General features: G+C 26.7%; 1 protein-coding gene across 2 annotated transcripts; it reads left to right on the forward strand.

Moving 5' to 3' along the window:
• Window positions 1–148: 148 nt before the first annotated feature.
• On the forward strand, window positions 149–21,944 carry LOC101241130 (abscission/NoCut checkpoint regulator). 2 transcript variants are annotated; one of them, XM_065805389.1, is made up of 10 exons: window positions 149–266; window positions 391–487; window positions 617–781; window positions 4,072–4,136; window positions 4,234–4,402; window positions 10,496–10,563; window positions 10,641–10,689; window positions 12,470–12,501; window positions 12,745–12,851; window positions 21,649–21,944. In XM_065805389.1, exons 1-10 carry the CDS (start codon window positions 219–221, stop codon window positions 21,716–21,718), a joined length of 870 nt encoding a protein of 289 aa, XP_065661461.1. In that variant the 5' UTR covers window positions 149–218; the 3' UTR covers window positions 21,719–21,944. The 2 variants fall into 2 exon arrangements, with proteins under 2 accessions (XP_065661461.1, XP_065661462.1); XM_065805390.1 differs by lacking the exon at window positions 149–266 and having other exon boundaries at window positions 391–491.
• The last annotated feature ends 385 nt before the right edge of the window (window positions 21,945–22,329 follow it).

Consider the following 22,329-nt stretch of genomic DNA (forward strand, 5'->3'; position numbering starts at 1 on the left):
AAAATAAAATTTGTATATGAAAATGGATGTCAGTTCTTTTTTTTTAATTGTTTGATTCTAAATAGAGTCCTTAGCTTAATGTTAAAAGTATATTCTTTTTAATTTTTATATTTGCTTTTTTTTTGTTTTTTTACATAATTTTTATATATACTTTGTTTTTATTTAGTTTATACAAAACTTATTCTTATTAAAAATCATGCAGAATAGCTTTTTAAAAAATGTCTTGTTTTGCATGTGCAGCAAAATTTAGCTGGACTAAAAAAGAGGTATCATATTGCAGCATGCTATCCATTCGAATATATGTGTTCATGTGGAAATGGACACCAAGTTTTATTTTCACTAATATAATTTTCAGAATTTTTTATATTATTTTTTGTTTTGTTTTTATAGTTTGATTGTAAATACTGCCACAAAGTATTCTGCAAAGATTGTTTAAAAGAAGTTCCTGGTTCTCAGAAGGAAAATGGTTGTAAAAAATGCTTGAATAGCAAGTAACTTTTTTTATGATTTGTAAAAAATAACTATTTTTTGTTACATTTGTAGCATGTAACCCTTTCTCATGTTTCATAATTTATTTTATACAGTGTAATTAAGTTTAAAAAATTTTAAAGTTTAGCTCAGTGGAAAGAAAATCCAAACACATATGTAGGTCCTTCAATGAAACAAGCTCATGAAAATTTAGGTGTTGGTCCTCCTATGAAACCAGCTAATGAAAATGATCCAGATTTTCTTATTAAAATGCGACTTAGTAAGCTAAAAGGAGCCCGAGAACCAACAACAGGTAAAAAATATGTTGTTTTGTTTTATATTACAGGAAACTTATGTTATCCTGAAAAGTTTAAATTTAATACACTGTAATAGTAACTACATTTTTATGGTAATTACATGGTGTAATTACCATTAAAGTCAGGTTTATGTCCAGTTGCTTATAAGGCAACTAAAACATTGTCTTAATAAGTTACAAACAGGCATCTGAACAATAATTTAACTTACTGAAAAATTGCTTTTAATATATTTGATAAAAATCATATAAATTAAAAGTAATCTTACATTGCTTTTTGATTGATGGCTTTTGGTTTTTTTAATCTGGTGCAAAGTGAGTAACTAGTTACTTAAAATGTCTTTTGCTCCATTTTTTATTGCGCTGAAACTACTGTCTGCATTTACAGAACTAGTAAAAAAACAATTATTGAAAAAAGTTTGAAAACTTTCAAAAATTTACTAATCAATCAATTTCTTTTCAAGACTTTGGGGGAGGGAGCTTTTTTGTATCTCTTGTGGCCCAGCTAATCATATGTCCTTTTAAAAAAACCCGGTCTGGTAAAATAGCTTCAGGCTCTTAACATTAGTAAGATATTGGTGTTCAAAACATCTCTTTTTATTAAAACTTTAAAAGAACTGGTCAGTTTTTTTAATCTCAAAGTCAAGTAATTCCTCTACAACATCAAACACAGTTAACAAATGAATACATCAGCTTTGAAGATATTTATCTTATAATATTTTAACAACTCATAAACATGCAATTCAAGAAATATATTGTTGACATTATAGGAGGTTATAAGCCTTTTTCAATAAAATTTTGATTCTTAGTAATTTTTTAAATCTTTCCAATTGGACTTTTGATTGATTTAGAATGATTTTTCTAATTTTTCCAATTGGACTGTGTTTACCTAGAATTTGAAGTTGCATTATTTTTCTGTGTAGACTTAAAAAAATCAATTTAAAACAATATTTATTCATAAATATATTTTAACTCATTGTTTTATAAAAGCCTGAACACTAATTGTATAACTCTAATTATATAATTAATTAAAATTAAATCTTCTATACATAAAGTAAAAATCGAATATTCTAAACATATATTCTTTGGCTTACAAAGTTTTTTTCTTATTTGTGCAGCAAAGGATGTGTATAACATACACATCTGCCTATTATACCTACATATTAAGTAGGCAAGAAATAAAGTTGCAAAATAAAATTATTTAACTTTAATAAGACAATATGATTAACTTGTGAATGCATTAAGATTGTTCATAAAAATAATTTTTTTTAAATGTCTGATCTAACCCCTTAAAATGTGTTTAACATAATAAAATAAAACTGGGTTTGGTAAATTTTAGAATAAAAAATATTTTCAGAGGTTTCTCAAGACCCTTGAGTATTTAAAAATTATCAAGCTCTTTAAAAGTATTTCAAGCTCGGTCTCAAAAAAAGTAAAATTATATCAAAGTTTTGAAATTAATAATCATTTCATAAAAAAAATATTTTTTATGGTTTTTTAACTAAAAATTAAAAAGCTACATTTTTACAAGTTTTTTGATAATGAATTTTTTTCAACATACTTTGTTATAATTTTTTATTCAAACCTAGTGTTATATTAGTATGTTAAACATATTTAGGGGGTAGAGCAAAAATTTTCATAAAAATTGTTTTTATGAACCACCTTAACTTACATACACGAGGTAAACTGACGTAAACAAAAAAAAGTTAAAAAATTAAAAAGCTTTACAAGTTTTACAATGTTTATAATGAACCAATAGTTTGTACAACAGTAACAACAATGAATTCAGATATCTATCTTGCAGATATAATTGATACCTCCAACCATTCACATACTTCTGACTATTTGGTTGACGTTGCTGTTAATTTTATCAACAAATGTGAAAAACAATTTGGTTGTAAAGTTCGCAGTTTAGTAACTGATAACACAGCAAATGTGCGAAAATGAGACAACAATTGGAAACTCGAGATGATGTTAATGTTATTACATAGGGATGATCAGCTCATTCTCAATCTATTGGCCCAAGATTCGGCAATTCCAAACATCAAGAAGTTCAAGAGATCAAATTGTTAAAGTTGTTAAATATTTTAGAAACAACCATTTTGCTGCTGCTGCATACAAAGCAAAAGAGGGGCTACAACTTTTAATGCCCCAAGATGTCAGATGGAACACATTGGCTGATTCCTTGAATCTTAGTCTTGAATCCTATCTAAAATACTGGCCAATTCTGTTGTAAAAATGAAAGTAAAAATTAAAAAGCTACATTTTTACAAGTTTTTTGATAATGAATTTTTATCAACATACTTTGTTATAATTTTTTATTCAAACCTAGTGTTATATTAGTATGTTAAACATATTTAGGGGGTAAAGCAAAAATTTTCATAAAAATTGTTTTTATGAACCACCTTAACTTACATAGAGATAAACTGACGTGAACAAAAAAAAGTTAATCTTTGAGTTCTTCTTGAAGTAAGACACTATGGATTTTTAAGCTGCATAATAATTACACATGTGTTACAATTACACATTCTTCTAAATTCAAAATCAGAGGTTCTGTTTTGATATGTTTAATTTATTTTGATTGCTTTAGCATTAGCATTCTGAGACTTTAAATCTGTAACATATCTAAATTATTTATGGTTTGTTACAAAGCTCCATGCATACTTATAAAATGCTCTTTCAAGTGTTCAAGTTTTTTTTTATTTTCTGTAAAAGCTCACTTTGCTTCATTCAAAACATCATTTTTTCAAATATTTTTGTGTAATGCTTGTTTGTGTATTCCCATGAATAAGTTTAATAGTTTGCAAGTTTTTCTTTCTTAAAAATGGAATCTTTGTGCTCACATAGAACAAAAGAAGGTTTAAATCATTACTCAAAATAAGTTATTTTAAACAGAAAAGTATTTAATGCATTCAATTATTCACAATGTAGCAACTTTATAATTATTAATAATCTTTTGTTAAAATAAAAACATTTTGAATTTTGAATCATGTGTGGGTAATTTTAATCTAGCAGGCTTCTTTTTTTATTATGTTCTGTAAAATATTGTGATAGTGTATAACTACTTTAAATGCTTTTGAAAGTTTTTGTTGAAATAGTTACTTTAAAGATCAATGCAAATTACCTAAAAATATGGTTTTATTTGTAAATACACTTTAATAATTCTCTGGTTAACCAGGCAATTTACTGATATTTTAAATTAGATTTCAGATCCTCTGAGAGTTGTCCAGTACTGCTGAACAACCCTTTACCGCTACATGAAAAAAATTAAATGATTTATTTTTTAATAGATTTTTCTATTGTTGAGAAATTTAGCAGTGTTTATGGGCGAAACCCCCAATCCACATCATCTAAGGTTTGATTTTGTTGCTTGTTTGTTTTAGTTTTTTTAATTTTATTTAGTAATATATGTAATTACTAAGTAATAACTAAGTAATAACTTCTATTTACAGATTATTTTTCCAAATCAAGTCAAAAAAACTGATAATGAAAAAATCAAAGATTTACTTGAACAAGTTAAAGATGAACTTATTATGGAGGAACAAAATCCTGTTGAAACAATAGATAATAAAGTTCAGGATATTGAAAACAGATTACTTAAATTAAAGGGAGTTGATCCAGGTACAATAGAAAGAAATTTTTAAGACTTTTTAAATTTAGATTTTAATTTAATTTTTTAAGAATTTTTAAGTTTAGAACTTGATATATTTTCATCTGTTACATTTTTATTTTTTTCAGTATTTGCTTAGGTAAGTATTGAAGCTTTTTTTGAAGAGCACATAGTTTAAATGTCATGGCATCAGGGTTGTTTTGATTTAAATCGATTGATTTAAATCGATTTAAATCATGATTTAAGTCAGACGAATAAAAATCATGATTAAATTGAGTTTTTTGATTTTAATTATTTTTTATGATTATTTATTGATTAATCAACTTAAAGTAAATTGCACTAGCTAAATATAACTAGTGCATAAACTAGTATTAATTATAATAGCCAGATAATGCATTATGAAATATATAGTAGTCATATAAATCTTTAAGTTTTAAAATTTATTGTAAGATTTTTATCCATATAAGTAAATGTGACTAATCACATTAATTTCTGTTTTTGTTACTATTTATATAATAAATATAAATATATCCCTTTCATACCTTATTAAAACCACTGAATCTGAAAAAGAAGCTATTAATGAGCAGATAGCAAGAATGATTTATGCTACTAACTCACCTTTCAGAATGGTTGACCATCCAGAGTTTATCAAGATGATCCATTTTTTAAGCCCAGGGTATAACCCTCCTAATAGAATTGATGTTGGTGGAAAACTACTAGATACTGTTACTAAGATACTTAAACTAGCTGTTCAGGTTTGCTACATGATCAGTCTGTGACCATGGGTATTGATGGGTGGAGCAATGTTTATAATAAACCAATAGTTTGTACAACAGTAACAACAATGAGTTCAGATATCTATCTTGCAGATATGATTGATACCTCCGGCCATTCACATACTTCTGACTATTTGGTTTAAAAATTAAAAAGCTACATTTTTACAAGTTTTTACAAGTTTTACAAGAAAACAGAGCAATAATTGATAAGAATATTACAAATATTGTAAATACCTTGGTGTAAAGCGAAGTACAGAAGAACTGTTACAAATGCTTAAACCAATTGCTGTTGCATTAGACTTGATACAGCAGGGCAGTAGTACTATATTGACAGTGTAATGATATGGTAAAATATTCTGAAGGAATAAAAGTCCTAAGCTTAGCCAAGATGCTAAGAAAAATTTATCCAAAAGAATACAACAAGCAATGACCCCAGCTTATTTCTTGGCTAATATTGCTAATCCTAAATACAGATGTAAATAATTAACTGATAAAGAAATAGAGATTGGAATGGACTTTGTAGCTTCAAAGAATCCAGATTTTCTTCCACTTTTGGTTAACTCTAAAGCAGAAGCAGCACCATTTCAAAAGTTTATGTTCCATGATAACATTGTTCAAACTATCAAGCCATGTGATTGGTGGAAATCTCATAATGATCGTGTGAATCAGGAATTACTGAAAGTTGTTGAATAGTTACTTACTGCAGTTGCTTCATCTGCAGGAGTTGAAAAAATATTTTCATCATTTAGTTTTGTGCATTCAAACATTAGAAATAGACTCAGAATTGAGAAAGCAGGCAAATTGGTTTTCCTATTCAAACTATTTAATCAAAAAGCATTAGAATCAATGAATTTTTTTGATTAAATCTTTGAAAATTTGTAAATAATCAACATTAAAAAAAGACTTTTCAATGTTTTAAATTAATTTAGTTATAATTTTATTATATTTTAAAAACTATGAGATTAAAAGTTTATTTTTCCAAAATGTAATTTAACTCAAAAAAATCTGATTTAAATCAAAAAAATTGATTTTTTTGATTTTTTTTTTAAAAATTGTGATTTTTATCAACCCTGCATGGCATATAATTATAAATAAATTTTATTCAGGTCAATATAGGGTTAGTGTTAAATACAATAATTTTTTTGTTCAAATATTAATGTGCATATTGTCTAGATTGTGAATCTATATTGTGTAAAATAAAAAATGTGTAATGCAATAAGATTTGTAATTTCATAAAATTCTTTTTATTTGCTTTTTATATTTTTGTTGTCTTTGTGCGTTCATTTATTTTAGTTATAGCACTGTCTTTTTCATTTTGTTCTTGTTCTCGTTCTTTTTGTTTTTGTTCAAGTGGTCCTTTTATTTAACTCTACATCTTGTGGATTTTTTTTTTTTTTTAACATCTTCGCTTCCAACAAGACTGCAAGCAGCCACTAATTAAAGTTGGAAGTTACTAAAAGTGAAAAGATGTTACTAAAAGTGAAAAGATGAAGATTGTAGAGCAAGATAACGATTGACAGACAACTTAAAGGATTGCAAATTATATGAATCAGGAAAACAAGATGAAGGAAGCAAACTCCAAAGAGATGATGTTTGAGGAAAAAAACTAGACGAATAAGCGTTTTTGGAGCACATAGGAACAGTCACAGAAAAAGGATAAGACTTAATTGAATGACGAGTAACACGAGAATGAATTTTAGTAGATGGCACAAGAGATGCTAGCTCATTAGAGCAGTGCCCATAATATAGTATTTGTAGAAAAGAGAAAAAGAAGCAACATTACGACGATGTGATAATGGTTGGAGGTTGGCTGCAAGAGCAGGTCCAACTATGTTTACAATGCGTTTTTGCACCTTGTCTAAAAGAGAAAGGGCATCATTAGAAGATCCACCCCAGATATGGCAACAGTATTCCGTACAAGGCCGGATTTGAGATTTATAAAGATAGAGAATAGAATCCAAAGCAAGAAAGTGACGAGCTCGATAAAGAGATGCAACCTTAGCAGATGCTAATTTTGCAACTGATTTGATATATGGTTTCCAAGAAAGATTGGAAGTAAGAGTTAATCCTAGAAGATGAGGAGTAGATGACTCATCGAGTACATCATCATTCATAAATATAGGAAGATCTAAATTATTGTGATAACGATTGGCTGAAAAAAATTGAGTTTTACCTGTATTGAAATTCACCAGCCACTGTGAGCCCCATGCTGTAGCAGAAGTGAGATCCTTTTTAAGCTGAAATGCCCCCTCCAAGCAATCAAAGAGTGTTGGTTTCTTATCACGACAAGAATAAATGGTAGTATCATCAGCAAACAATGCCACCGTAGATGTGAGAATATCTGGAAGATCGTTGATCTAAATTAAAAAGAGTATAGGGCCAAGGATAGAACCTTGAGTAACCCCTGAAGTTACAGAATAAGAAGAAGAGTGTTGTCCATTATTGTCTGTTATCCAGGGATAACGGATGCCGCTTTCCAGCAGGTTGGAAAACAAGATTCTGATAAGCACTTGTTAAATAGTTTTGAGAGTATAGACGACAGGAGCTGTCACTTCTGCAAGACAATAACAGGTATGTTGTCCGGGCCACAAGCTGTAGAAGAGTCTAGGCATTTAATCAAATAGAATAATTTGCATTTATTTGTATTATCTGAAATCAATGAACAAATTAAGTATAAATTAATTCAAGCAAAACAAACTAAATTAATTTAAATTCGACTTTGAGAAAAAACATCAGAGATCATATTTTCTCCATCACTCGTTTCTGCTGATGATTCATCACTAGACTTCTCACTTTTGGTAATATTTTTTGTGCTGTGTTTGTATATATATTTAGTTCTTTCCACAACTGGCGTTGTTAAATTATAGAAAAATTGTATAACTCCATTTCTAAATCTCCTTTTTTAATATTAATTAGGTCAGTTATATGTGTTAAAGCGTCATCTGGCATACTTTCAAACAAGTTTAAAATTCTTACGAATTAAATACTGGATATCTGCAATTAAATTGCTATTGTTTGAAAACCTTTGATCTAGGCTGCTCAATATTTGATCAATTATTACTCTAACAGTTTCTACTCTGAATTTTTCTTTTGGGTTAGTTAGAACTTGGTCTTCACATATTATTTATTTTGTGTGTTTAATTCTCGTTATTTTTTTCAAAAAAAGTCTCATTGAAATAATCCAAAAATTGGATTATTTCAATGAGTTGTTCTCATTGAAATAATTCATTTGTATATATATAATAAACATTGAAATCTTTATTTTTCCTTTATCAAAAATACAAGGCATAATGGTCTCAATGCATTTAGTAAATAATTTTGTCACAATATTGTGTTTTTGCTATCTCGATTGCATATTAGTTTCAGGGGAATAAGTCTGTTTTGAAACATATTTGATTTACTTTTAATTTCATTGATACTTGCTGTCTTGCTCCATCATCCTTCACATTTGGCACTTATCATTATTTACTGGAATAAAAGAATCTTTAATTATATTCAAATTATAATAAATTTTCATTCTTTCAAGTTCTTTGTATCAAACAAAAACACCTTTTCTATCCAAAACCTAAGTAATTGTACGCTGGAGGTTTTTTCTTCTTTTAAGTAAATCGCTGGTTGTTAAAAAAAGCTTTCTTTTTAAGCAAAAAGAAATCATAAAAGGTGAACTATATAAAAACCATTAACTGGTTTTTATATTTAACTCTATAGGCTCATTATTGTTGTTTATATTATTTAAAGGTTCCTTTGTTCTTGGCTTCTTCATCTTATTAACTAGTTCTGTAAAAGGTTTTCTTTGTTTTGAAACATGCGGTTCTGTGATGTAAGCATCATCTACTTCATAAATAACATCTTTTGATGGGAAAGTATAAATATCCCAATATCTTTCTTTTAGACAATTATAACGTTTTCATTCTTAATTTGCTTCAGTTGCCCTTTGAGTATTTTAGCAATAGTTTTAACAATATAGTTTTAACAAAATATATTGTTAAAACTATAAGTATAATTTTGTTAAAGCTGTAAAAATGAAAATCAATTTTTACATAGCTGTTTAGCAATTGTCTGGGCGATGAGTTCATTTTAAATGAAAACTATCCAATTTTACTGACTTCCTATACGTACATAAAAAATTCAAAAATTTACCAATTTAAAAATTACGTGTCACTTAGAAAGTAGCTACATTGGTGTAGGTACTTTCTAAGTGACATTGGTGTAGGTACTTTCTTAGTGGCATGTAATTTTAAAGTTGGTAAATTTTTGAATTTTTTATGTACGGGTAGGAAGTAATGTACAATATTTTTTATGTATGTATAGGTAGGTAACATGTTTACGAGTAGGTAACCAGGCTGTTACCTACACCATTGACCTACAGCTAACCAGAAGACACAGTAAATTACTATCTGCTTGTCTAAAATGTTAGAAGCTGTGAAATATTGATGTAAAAGTTGTTTTTTTTTGCAAGCCATCAGCGGACCTGACACATTTATTTACAATGTCTGGAGAATTTGATGTAAAGAGCAGAATTATCACTGTAATGATGTTACAGTGATAACTCTTTCCATCAAATTTAGAATTACACACCATTCTTATTATTAGCATTTATTCATTGATGCATCGAAATCTAGCATAAAAGCAGTTTATCACAATGGTAATGTACATCCATCTGTCTCCATTGCTTATTTGGTCACAATGAGAGAAACACCAAAATCTAAAAAAAATTCTTCATTGTTTCCAATACTTTGATCACAAAAACTTCTAAACTATTTTTATTTTGATGGGGCTGCAATCAAGGTATGTAGTATGCTGCTGTTTCATTTACATGTAGGATAATTGAAATTATGACAAAAACTAAACTAGGTACAAGCAACATAGTTGACTTTTCTTTAGTTGATAAGCAAAGTGTTATATTACCACCTCTATACTTAAAACTAGTTTTGATTAAGCAGCTGGTAAAGGCTCTTGATAAGGAATGTGTATGGCCTTCAAATACTCCAAGATTCAAAAATTTCTTTAACTTAACAAAGTCAAAGAACTTGCATTACACTATGCTTACATAGTCAATGCATTAGCTACATTACACTATGCTTAGAGTAACTTAAACTTTGCCAGATTATATATGCCTAATTTATAACAACTGATTTTGTGGACTATAATATCATGCTTTACATGCAATTACAAGTATAAACCATTCTTTGTTGTACAATGCTTTATTTTGTTACCTTTGTATTTTGTGAATGTAAAGCTTTACCAGTTTTATATTGTACTTCTAATGCAGGCTAGAAATTGATTAGAACTGTAATTTTTTATGGAACTATAATTTTTTTTCTATAGTTAAAGCATCTAAGGTTATTGAAAGTTCAGATGATGAAGAAGAACAAGTTGAAAGATATATAAAAAAGGTAATTTATTGAAGGTTTATTTAGTTGTTTTTTTTTTGTTTTTTTATTATTTTTTTTTACATTAAATATTTTTTTAGGCCATTGCAGAGAGTACTTTAGATGATAAAGTAAATCAGGCTGGCTTTGGTAAGTTACCATGGTTATTTGATTGCTTATGTTTGTTTAGTAATTACAATAAAAAAGATTGCTTATGTTTGGTTAGAAGTTATGTAACAACTTTATAAAATATAAGTTAAATATTACTGTGAAGCATTGGTTCATGTTTATTTACTTTACTTGATGTTCAATTAGCACTTCAATTAAAATGAAATTGTAAAGTTCAGCATGTTTATGTAATTATCATTATTTAAAGACTTCATAATTTTATTTGTTCCATGAAATGACAAGCCAGCTAAAAAGCTAGCGGCTAAGAATTTAATTAATATAAAAAACTTCAAGAGTTCATATACAAATATAGTTTAATATTTAATCCTATTTTTAAGTTGGCTTAATATAACAATTAACAACAGTATGAATTTAATATAACAATTAATAACAGTATGAATTTAATATAACAATTAATAACAGTATGAATTTAAATAACAATTAATAACAGTATGAATTTAATATAACAATTAATAACAGTATGAATTTAATATAACAATTAATAACAGTATGAATTTAATATAACAATTAATAACAGTATGAATTTAATATAACAATTAATAACAGTATGAATTTAATATAACAATTAATAACAGTTTTGTATGAATTTTATGGCTACTAAAAGTTTTTTTCCACTTTTTACAAATACTTTGTCGAATGAAGCTATTAATAATACAAAGATATTACATAAAATGATGAGTTATAGTAAAAATTGTCATTAGTTTTTATTAGGTATAATGGATTCTTCTGTGACATTTTTAACTTTCAAATTTTACTTAAAAAGTTAGTACATGTTACATCATTTTTAGTGTTATTGCTTTCATATTTTTTGTCATTATTTTTATCCTTCACTACAGTATCACTTTCATTTACATTTTGATTCATTTTATTTGATGTTTAGCTGCTGCTTATTTTATTTAATTTCTTTTCAGAATTTTTTCATATTTTCTTTGAAACAAACTAAATATAAAAGATTACATGTTTTTTTGTTGTTTTCTTCCAGTATAATACCACTCTTTACCAATCTAGTGATCAGGTAATAATCAAATACTGAAAGTTAAATAAGTAAGCCTCCCCTATCTCTTATATCACTACAAATGACATTTTTAAAATAGTGTACTTAACATTCCATTTATTATTAATTAAAGAGCGAGTTAACTTTTTATTAAAAAATTTAGCTTTTGATTTTTTCACAAAAAATGGGCCCTCAAAGGGTCTAGGACCGTAACTACATCCACCTCTGATGCAGATTTAGTTTTTTGCTATCAGTATTCAATTTCAATTAATCAATTTTGTTGACAAATTCTCAGTCTCTTGGCATCTACAATTTTGTATTTAAGTTTGTAGCTAAGCAAACAACGACTCTACAATGTTGTATTTAAGACTGTTGCTAAACAAACCAGATGATGTATGGTCTCCAATATAAATGACAACAAACAAATCACAAAATTGTTTACAGGAAAATTAATGATAAATGATCAGCATCTTAAATAGTTCTGAACCACTGTGCTCTTCCCCAATCATTAGTTCTAAGTAAACCAAAGAAATTTTGAAGTTAATCTGCAGTTACTAAAATGTTCATTGCTTTTATTCTCTACTTGGATATTTAATCAATTTTTTTTTTCTTGCATATTTAATCAAATTGAATGGTTTTTTGTTGTTGTAAATACCTTTGTTACATTATAAAATATTTTTTGTTGTTGTATATACCTTTGTTACATTATAAAATGTTGTTTTTTTTTTTAATTTTTATTATGATTAGGAAACATTATTGCAGAGAATCCAATTACAACAGTAGGTTGTTTTTTAAACATGAATTACAACAGTAGGTTCTGTTTTTAAACATGAATTGTATATAAAATTGTATATGAAAAATATTTTATTTCCATTACCAAATTTTATTTTATGATATAAGTTTTATTGGTTATAAGTACTACTACTTCAACATTTTACTGATTTCTGTTTTTGAAAAAAGGTTATATAAATTAATATTAATATTATATAATTGTAAAGTGTTAATTTATGCTCTCATAACAGTTGGAAGATGATAAAGATGAGTTACCATGGTGCATCATTTGTAATAAAGATGCTTGTGTAAGATGTTATGACTGTGATGATGACTTATACTGCAAGAAATGTTTTCGGTAATTTGCATTTTTATAGATATTATGTAGAAGATTGTTGTAAAATCTGTGATGAAAGTGTTTGTTTGGCCTAAAATCGTTTTTTATCTGGAAATTCAATTAATATTAGTATATCACATATATTATATACCCAGTCTTGGTCAAGAAGGTGTGGGATCGCACACCTTTATATGACCATGCAAACAATACTTTGTTTTGATGATTTGACCACTGCTTTTTACATATCAAAAATGTACTGAATATAAAAGATTTTTAATTAGCGTTAAAAATAAATAACATCAAAACTTTTATCTTTACAAATATATTTATATAAGCAAAACACTTTTGAATAAAATAAAAAATTACTGATAATGATTTTTGTTTTAAGTATCAATGAAAGTTGTATTTTTTATTTTATTTTATATAAATTGTAAAAGTATGCATTTTTTATCATAAACAAAATTTTATAGATAACAACTTTTTTAGACATCGGTAGTCTTTTTAATGAACTTTATAAAAGAATCATTCACTTAATACACTTAAAAAGATGAATATTTTCATTGAAAAAAAAATAATGGATAATAATTTTTTATCTTAAAAAAAATAATTTTTTTATCAATTTTATAAACAACTACTTTAAACAATTGTCTCATAAAAATTTTTTTTTTTGAATGATTAAAGTTAAAGTATCTTTTTTTTTTTAATAAGTATTTACTATCCTGTTTCTATCCTATTTGTATGGAAACTTACTATTCTTAAATAAGTAAAAAGAAAAACTATAATTTATATTAAATGTGCGTATTATTAAAAAAATCATTTATACAATTAAAGTTGTAACTTTATTTATAAGGGTTTCCCATAATATTATAAAAACATTTGCAAATATAAACAATTCTAAGTTTTTATTCCAAGTGTAATTAAAAACTTGATTAAAATAATCGTAGTGTTTTCGTATTTTAGGTTTTATTTTTGCTGTTTAATTTTGTTTATTTTTTGTTATGGATCTAGTTATTTTTTATTTTCTCTTACTTTTTTAAATGTTTAAATTTTCAAAACATGTTGACAGCCAATTTCAAATCGTCAAAGTAAAGTATTATTTGCATGGTCTTTTTGACCAAGACTCTATATCATATACTATACATATACCAGTGTTGGCACCATTTTCTGTGTTTGGTATAAAATGGCAGCACTGGCACCATTTTCTGTGCTATGTAAAAAAAAAACTATTTATCTTTTTTATAGTTGTTTTTGTGTTCTTATTTTTATAGCGTCATTTTATGTTTTACCGGGTAGGAATTTCATTTTTAGTTATATTTGTTTTTTGGCATGTTTACATTGCATCTTTGTTTTTTATTATCCAAAAGGAAACCAAAATGTTTTCAAATTGCTTTGAAACTTAATAGGATGTAATAGTTAATATGAAAAAGCAATAAGCAACCTGTAATACTGGTTATTAATAAATAAGTTTATTTGAAAAAAACATTTTAATTTGATCTGAAATATAATACAGTATTCATCTATATATCTAATCTATTTACTCAATTTTAGCATTTTAGCATTGGGCTTTAGTTAACAACATTAAAAGACCACATAAGTCATAAATTTTTTTAAATATCAGTTATAACAACATACACCATAAAAAGATAGGCAAGTATGGCTTGTAAATCTTCAACAGTTAAAACCACTTTGTTACCAGTAAATAAAAGCATAGCAGCAACTTTTTTTGATAGTTCCAGTAGTTTTTGCTATGTGCAGTATATTTGGTATGTGTTTTTATATTTCTTAGGTCATCAAACTTAAAAAAATTTGTTTTGTCCACTACTGGTCCACTGTGCTTGCCCTTTTTACATCAGGCAAACTTTTTAAAAACCTGGCCAAAGATTTTTTAAAAACCTGGCCAAAGTGTTCATAGACACTTTTTCATGGTCATTTAGTTATCAGAAAAGCATCTCTTGCAGTAGGCATGTTACCTGAAGAGACTCAAGAAGCAGCAAACAAACTTTAAAATAAATACGGTGAACTCCCGATATCTCAAACCCCGGATAGCTTGAACTTTCAGTAACTTGAAGTACATGCATATTCCCCTTGAACTCTCACTAATACTTTCTCATAAAAATCACTCAATAACTCAAACCCCTGTTACCTTGAACATTTGCTAAGTTGAACCATTTGATCTGTTCCTTTGGTTAATATTCTTCCGATAACTCGAACCTTAGAAGAAAAATTAAAACAAAATTTTAGTAGAAGATGTTACTTTTCTTTAGTTAAGTTTATTGTTTCGCCTTCCAGCACAGCCAAGTCTCCCATCAAATTTTGAAGAAATATATTTAAACCGCAATTAGTACCTTGCATTGCAATGTAAACAATGTTAACAGTTTTGATATTAGAATAGTTTATAGTATAAGGAAAAGCTGATGTAATGTTTCTTTCAAAATGGTATGTGGAGAGGGTAACTCTTGTACAGCTGATATGACCACGTCATGGAAGGAAACATATCTCCCCACAATTTTGTCCAGGTATAAACTTGAAATTTATAATGCAGATGAATTTTGATTATTTTTTTGTATGCAACCTAATATGTCATCAAATCTTTTATCTGTTTGCTTGTATAGGGGGAAAACGTAATAAAATTTGTCTTACTGGGATGGCCACAGTAAATGCAGCAGGTGATAAAATTCCTATGTTTGTAATAGGTAAATTAAAATCACCTTGCTGCTTGAAAGGAGTTAAGCATTTACCTTGCAAATACAGAAACCAAAACAAATGCTGGATTGATAGCTTACTGTTCAAAGAGTGGATGCGGGAAATGGATACAAAAAAGTTTACAAAAGAAAAAAAGAAAGTAACATTTAGATAACTGCCCAACACACCGACGATTGATAATTTAAAATCTATTGAGCTCATTTTTTTACCACCAAATACCATGTCTAAACTTTAGCCAATGGATTAGAGTATTATAGGCACTTTGAAAGTTTATTACAGATCTTTGGCATTACACAGACTGGTCGTAGCTATCAATAATAAAAAAAGATCTTTTTTTTTTTGAGTTTAGATGCAATGAAAATGCTTGATCTTGCATGGCAAAAAGTGAAAATCTCCACCGTCGTTAATTGTTTTTCAAAATCAGGAATTTTGGATCAGAAGAAATCTGTCCATTTGGATGAAGACAATGGCTAATTTAAAGAGCTTTACAATCAGATAGAAAAACTTGATAGTTTTTACCCTCCACGTACAACAGCTGATGTCATTTCTGCAGATAAAGAACTTAATGAGCAAAGTACCTTTACTTACAGATGAACAGTTGATAGAAAAAGTAAAAAATGCAGTGAATGAACATAATGCTAATGACAAGCAAGATAATGATGATAATAATGTGATTGATCCAGTTTGCCCAAAAGTTACTATTATTTGGGAAGCATTTTTCAAAACAAGCATTTAAGTTTTGTATGACTATATGGCCTTCAGTTATTAACAATTTTGTTATTTTAATTTAAATTATTTTCAATACAATTACAGTGTTTTGTCAATAATTTACAATTACAGCGTTTTATCTTTGTTAGATAATTTTTTTAATTTCAGTAAAAAGATTAACCATTTTGTCCATAAATGTTAACCATCATTTCTAAATTAAAGTATGGTACTTTAATTTATAGATTGTGGCTGTTGTAATATATCCAATTCACACTTATATTTCACGATTATGTTTGACATTTGCGTTTTTGGTATTTTATAAATTTTGTATAAATTGGCTATGATTAGAAAAGTCTTGTTTCTACAAAATGAGGTACCGTGTACCATGATTATAACCCATGTACCGTGTACAAAATATATCTTTTATAGGAAGCGCAAACCTTGCATTAGTACTTATGTCAAGTTTAATAATATTTATTATCAGTATATTAATATACAAATTACAAAAAGTATGTATATTACAGTTAATATACCACTATTATTATATTATATATTAACTTTCCATAAAAATTAGCTAGTTAGTCTACTGTGCCTTGGTCTCCCACTTTTTTATAAATTTAATATCAAATATAAAAGAAATTTTTGTAAATATAATATAAAATATGACATATTACAACAACAATCCAATTATACAACTTAGCAACTTATGAAAAAGGTTTCTGATATTGTCACATTAAAAAAAAGACTAAGTTAAGTTTTACCTTGTACACTTAACTTATCAGTTAACTGACTGAAGTCAGCATCGAACAGACCTCAGACCTCTTGGTTCTGAGCCAGAACTCCAACGCTTTGCCATGGCTGCTCAAAGTTGTTTAAAGTTCTATCCCTACTTCATTAATTGCCAATCAATCATATTTAGGAAAAATTGAAGAAATGAAATAATGAAGAATACAATAAATAAAAAAATAGATATTGTTTAAACTTGTATAGAAATAAAAAAAAAAATATTACAAAAAAACATAATTCTTTCAATTAAAAAATTAAATTCTTGCTACAGTAAAAAAAAATCCAAAGTAAAAAAATACTGACTGATACTACTTTGTCTAAACAATGATAAAAATATTAAATAATGAAGATTTGATTATATTCTTAAAAAAATAAAATAATAAAGTTTTTCATAATAGTTAAACTGACTGCTGTTTATGTTTCTATTGGCTATCTATCTATTAAAAGTCTAAAAACTTATGTTAAATAACCAATTAAATCTTAGCTTATATAATTCAAATCCCTATACAACATAAATAAACTTTATTTTCCATTTGTTAGCATACTGTTATACAAAGTAACAAGGAGATGAATTTTTAAGATGCTCAGTACTTATTTTTTAACAATCATAGGATTTACTATTTTTGAGCTTTTTCAGTTTTTATTTTTTTAAATGTTAAAATGTATTAAAGTATAATATGCATTTTTCAGTGTCATTTGTTGAAATAACTTTTGAATTATGCTCTTTACTTGAATGTGGAATTTAGAGAGGGTTAACTTCATTTAGTATTTTTCGAAAATGATGGCAAAATCTGTCAATGGTTTGTTTTGTAATTTAGTAAGTGTAACGAGTCAAATAAATGTTTTATGAGTTTTATGTTAATAGGTGTTAGTAGGACCAACATCATTGGTTATATTGATAAACATGACATCATTTGATTCAATAAAATTAGTAAGATGTTTTGAGAGATAGTTGTGTGTTTTATTTTTGTGAAGTCCTTAATTATATTTTATATGGAAATGATCGAAAGTCTCTGGAAACAGTACATTCTCTTTTATCCTCATAGTTGTTCATTTGTTTGTAATTGAAAATATTATTTATATAATTGTTGTTATCGATTAAAAAAAATTTTGATCATGTTGATAACAATAATTATATACATAATATTATTTGAAATCTTTGGCATATATATAATTCTGACATATATAAAATTCGCTGAATGGTCACACACGAGCAGTGAACACCTGAGGGAAGAAATGAAGTACATTAAAATTAAGGGAGAATTATTTTTCAAACAAAGCATATTTTGACAGTTGTCAAGACAAAAATAAAGATTAATAGAGGAATATTTAAAATATAAATAAGACAGACAATGCACCTAAACAGTACTAACAACAATAATAAAAAAAAAAAAATTGTTATATAAATACTAATAGTAAATTGTTATATAAATACTAACGAAGACAAAAAATATATCACCAAACAAAAGATAAATAAATAAAAAAATAGATTAAAAAATAAAAAGTATGCATACAACAATGAAAGGCCTCAGAATGGAAAAAAAACATTAATGCCAATGTGTAAACATAATTTGTGTAGTGATTAAGTAATAAACATCTCCTCAGAGTCGCGTCTATTATTACTGGCGTTTCAATAAGGATCACCACTTATAACTAGTTTATCCCATCAGACAAACGCCATCACCACTTATGCTTTACCCCGCAACTTACGCTTATTCCATAAGCAGTAAAAAAGGGTTCACTACAAATAGCCAAAACCCAACCATACCCAAATTTGTAAAGCACTAATATTTTTTTAATGATATGAAAAGTGTTGATCTACTGCACAATATAAGTAAAAATAATTAAATAAATCACTTACCATACCAACGGTAGTAAAAACTATGCACTATGAATTAAAATTCAAATAAAAACGCCAGAAACAAAACTAAAACAACTAAAGTGTGCAAACAGAAAATACTAAAAAGTTTTCCCCTAAGACCATGCAATATGTCAATGATTTAAACCACATAGGGACTTCCAGCACAAATAAACCAAAAACAAATCAAATGGCAATATACCCTATTAAAAACCCTTTTAAAATAAAATAAAACGTAGTAGAGTTTTCAAAAAACTCTAACGCTGTCATAGATACTTCATTCAAATTTTGTTAACCAATCTAAAGTGTAAGAAAATGAAATAACCCGCACAACTTAAAATCATAACTAAAAATCGAGTAGTATTTGAAAAAAGAGAAAAAAACATATCTTGCCTGCAAAAATGTAAAGATTTAAACATGTAGTGAAGGATATAAGAAATTCTCCAAATAATAATAAAAGACGAAAATTTCGTCTGTGAAAATTAAAGCGAAGCTGAGTAATGAATGTAAGATAATATAGCATAAGAGTTCCTTGATAATAGTAATAATATGAAAATCAGCGGATAAATCATATATTAAAAAATATTGTAATAAGATTAACTAAATACTAAAATAAGACCAGATAAATTTAAGCCAAATGAGTGGTTAAAAAATTATTTTGGGTGATAAAGCAATAATATTAGTCGTGATATAAAAGCGATGTACGAAGCGAGAAAAATATTGTTTAGAAGTAAAGTCTTTTTTACGGTCTGAATTAAAGGTAACTTTGAGACCATATCTGAATCAAAGTTTCCGAAAAAGTAAAGTTTTCTCTACAGTCTGAATTAAACGTAATTTTAAGACGATAACAAAACAACAACAACAAATTTGCATTTAACATTCCAACCACATACTATATATTAAAAGAAAATATTACCTAAATAAGAATGAGTTCAAACAAAGTTTATCTTATAAAAGAACAAAAAGCATGCAAACGATGTAAAAAGGCTATATGTGCATAAGGGTGTATAGGTGTAATGTGAAAGTCCGTGCTGTTTATGTCGTTCAGTAGAGTCTTGTATTGTTAGTAACCAGCATAAAAGATTTATCTCTTAACTACATCAAGCCAGCCCAGTCATACTCCAGAAAACCATGATGGATTAAACACCTATGCATGGATTTATAACTGACTTATGACTAAAAAACTAGCCCGTGCGTCTTCCAGAGACAAACAACTTCTTTTGCGGTGACAGTAATTGTGATTTGGAAAATAGTTGTGCTCGATGACCGTAACACTAACCCTTACGGGCTAGGCTCAATATTATTTAAAATCTTTGGCATATATATAATTCTGACATATATAAAATTCGCCGAATGGTCACGCAGTGAACGCCTGAGGGAAGAAATGAAGTACATTAGAATAAAGAGAATTATTAAGTATATAATTGTTGTTATCGATATGATCAAAAAATAATTTTTGATCATGTCGATAACATAATATTTTAATTAATAATAATTATATACATAATTTTTAATCAATAATAAGTTTAATTATTTTCCCATCACTTAAGAAGTGATAACGGGAAAAGACATTTTGTTATAAACTCTGATCTTTTTTTATTTTTATACTTTTTTTGTTTTTGATTTCAGATTTAGACACAAAAAACAGAAGTTTGAAAGAAAAATTTTTTTTTTAAAGTTTTCTGTTATTTATTTGGAGATTAGATTTTTTTAAATCTTGTTTTTGAATTTTACTTCAGAAAAAATTACATGTCTAAAGTTTACCAGTGACTTTAGCAAAATTACTGTTTAACAGAAAGTTTCTAATTATTAATGTTTCCCTATTTTATTTTGTAGTTATTAATATGCCATTATATTGCCTATAATATTGTGATTTTAATGCTATTGCAGCTATCTCTTTACTTCCTTACTTGAATCTCTAACGAATTTGAATTCCCCTTAAATTTATAAATAATTTTTTAATTTTAAACAAAATTAGTTAAAAGAGCATATTTAATTATGTTTTTTAAGAACTATATATATATATATATATATATATATATATATATATATATATATATATATATATATATATATATGCATATATATATATATATATATCATACACACACATATATATATATATATTGTGTGTGTGTGTGTGTGTGTGTGTGTGTGTGTGTGTGTGTGTGTGTGTGTGTGTGTGTGTGTGTGTGTGTGTGTGTGGTCGCACACACACATGTGTGTGTGTGTCATATGTGGATCCTATGAGGATGCGTGTGTCTAAATGGATCCTATGAAGTATATAAAAATACTCAGTACTTAAAAAACATAATATCAATACTTATTAATATATAAACATACAAAACAATAAAAGTGATCAGTCGCGATCTGCAAAACAGTTAAAAATGAATGTGTATCTTGTTATGATTCTTATGTTAGCTAACAAAGGCAATACATTATAACAGTATAAAAAAATACTGTTATATATATATAAAAAGGTTTCCTTCATATTTTTTTATTTCATATATTTTATATAAATATACATTTTATTAAGATATACTTATCACACATAGTAACATGAGCACTCTAAAAACAAATCAGTAATTTAATTAATCGGTAATTTAATCTAACTTGTATAAATTCTATTTATTATTCTAGTGTATTCTTTAATTTATTATTTTTTAGTGTATTCTTTAATTTATTATTATGAAATAAAAATAGTGAGAATAGAATAAAAAAAGATTAAAAGAATTTTAATTTTGAAGTTTTTGTTTTTTTTAGAGAGGGACATAAAGATTTTGATTTCAAGTATCACAAGGTTACTTCTTTTAAAGAAAATAAAAACCGTTAATAAATGTTGCTTTGAGAAAAGGTTATCTTTAAGATTAGTTGGATAAATTTTAGATCCTTATTAGAGGCCTTATTGCTATAGTTTGTAACTGACATTTTTCTAAATTTTAATTTTTTTTTTTTTAATTTGTATTCTTGTAATTATTATTAAAGTAGTTAATTCTAATTTATGTCAAAGTGTTTTGAATTATTTGTAATTTATACTTTCATGATTTCATTGTCAACAATTTAGTCATGTTTTTACAGTTATTTTATGCAACAGTGCACATGGCACCTGTCTGGACAAAAAATCAACAATTTAAAAAAACTTTAAAATGATTACTGGTTGTACTTCTGTTCTCCCAAATATTTTCTTTAACTTAACTATTTTAATATTATTTTTAAAACTTGTAATACTATATAAAAATTTAAAAGCATTGAATCTAAATTTTTTTCTTTAAATTTTGATTTTCACATATTCTTTTTTTTTATACTTATGAATCTTATTAAAATATTATTAATAAACTTGTCAAAAAAATTTGAAAGCAAAAAGTTTGTCAGTTTTTGATTTAATGTTTTTGATTTATTTAACCTATTTAAGATTACTACTCAGTTCAGCAATCATACTGTAAA

Source organism: Hydra vulgaris, chromosome 09 (assembly GCF_038396675.1).
Source record: "Hydra vulgaris chromosome 09, alternate assembly HydraT2T_AEP".
NCBI lineage: Eukaryota > Metazoa > Cnidaria > Hydrozoa > Anthoathecata > Hydridae > Hydra > Hydra vulgaris.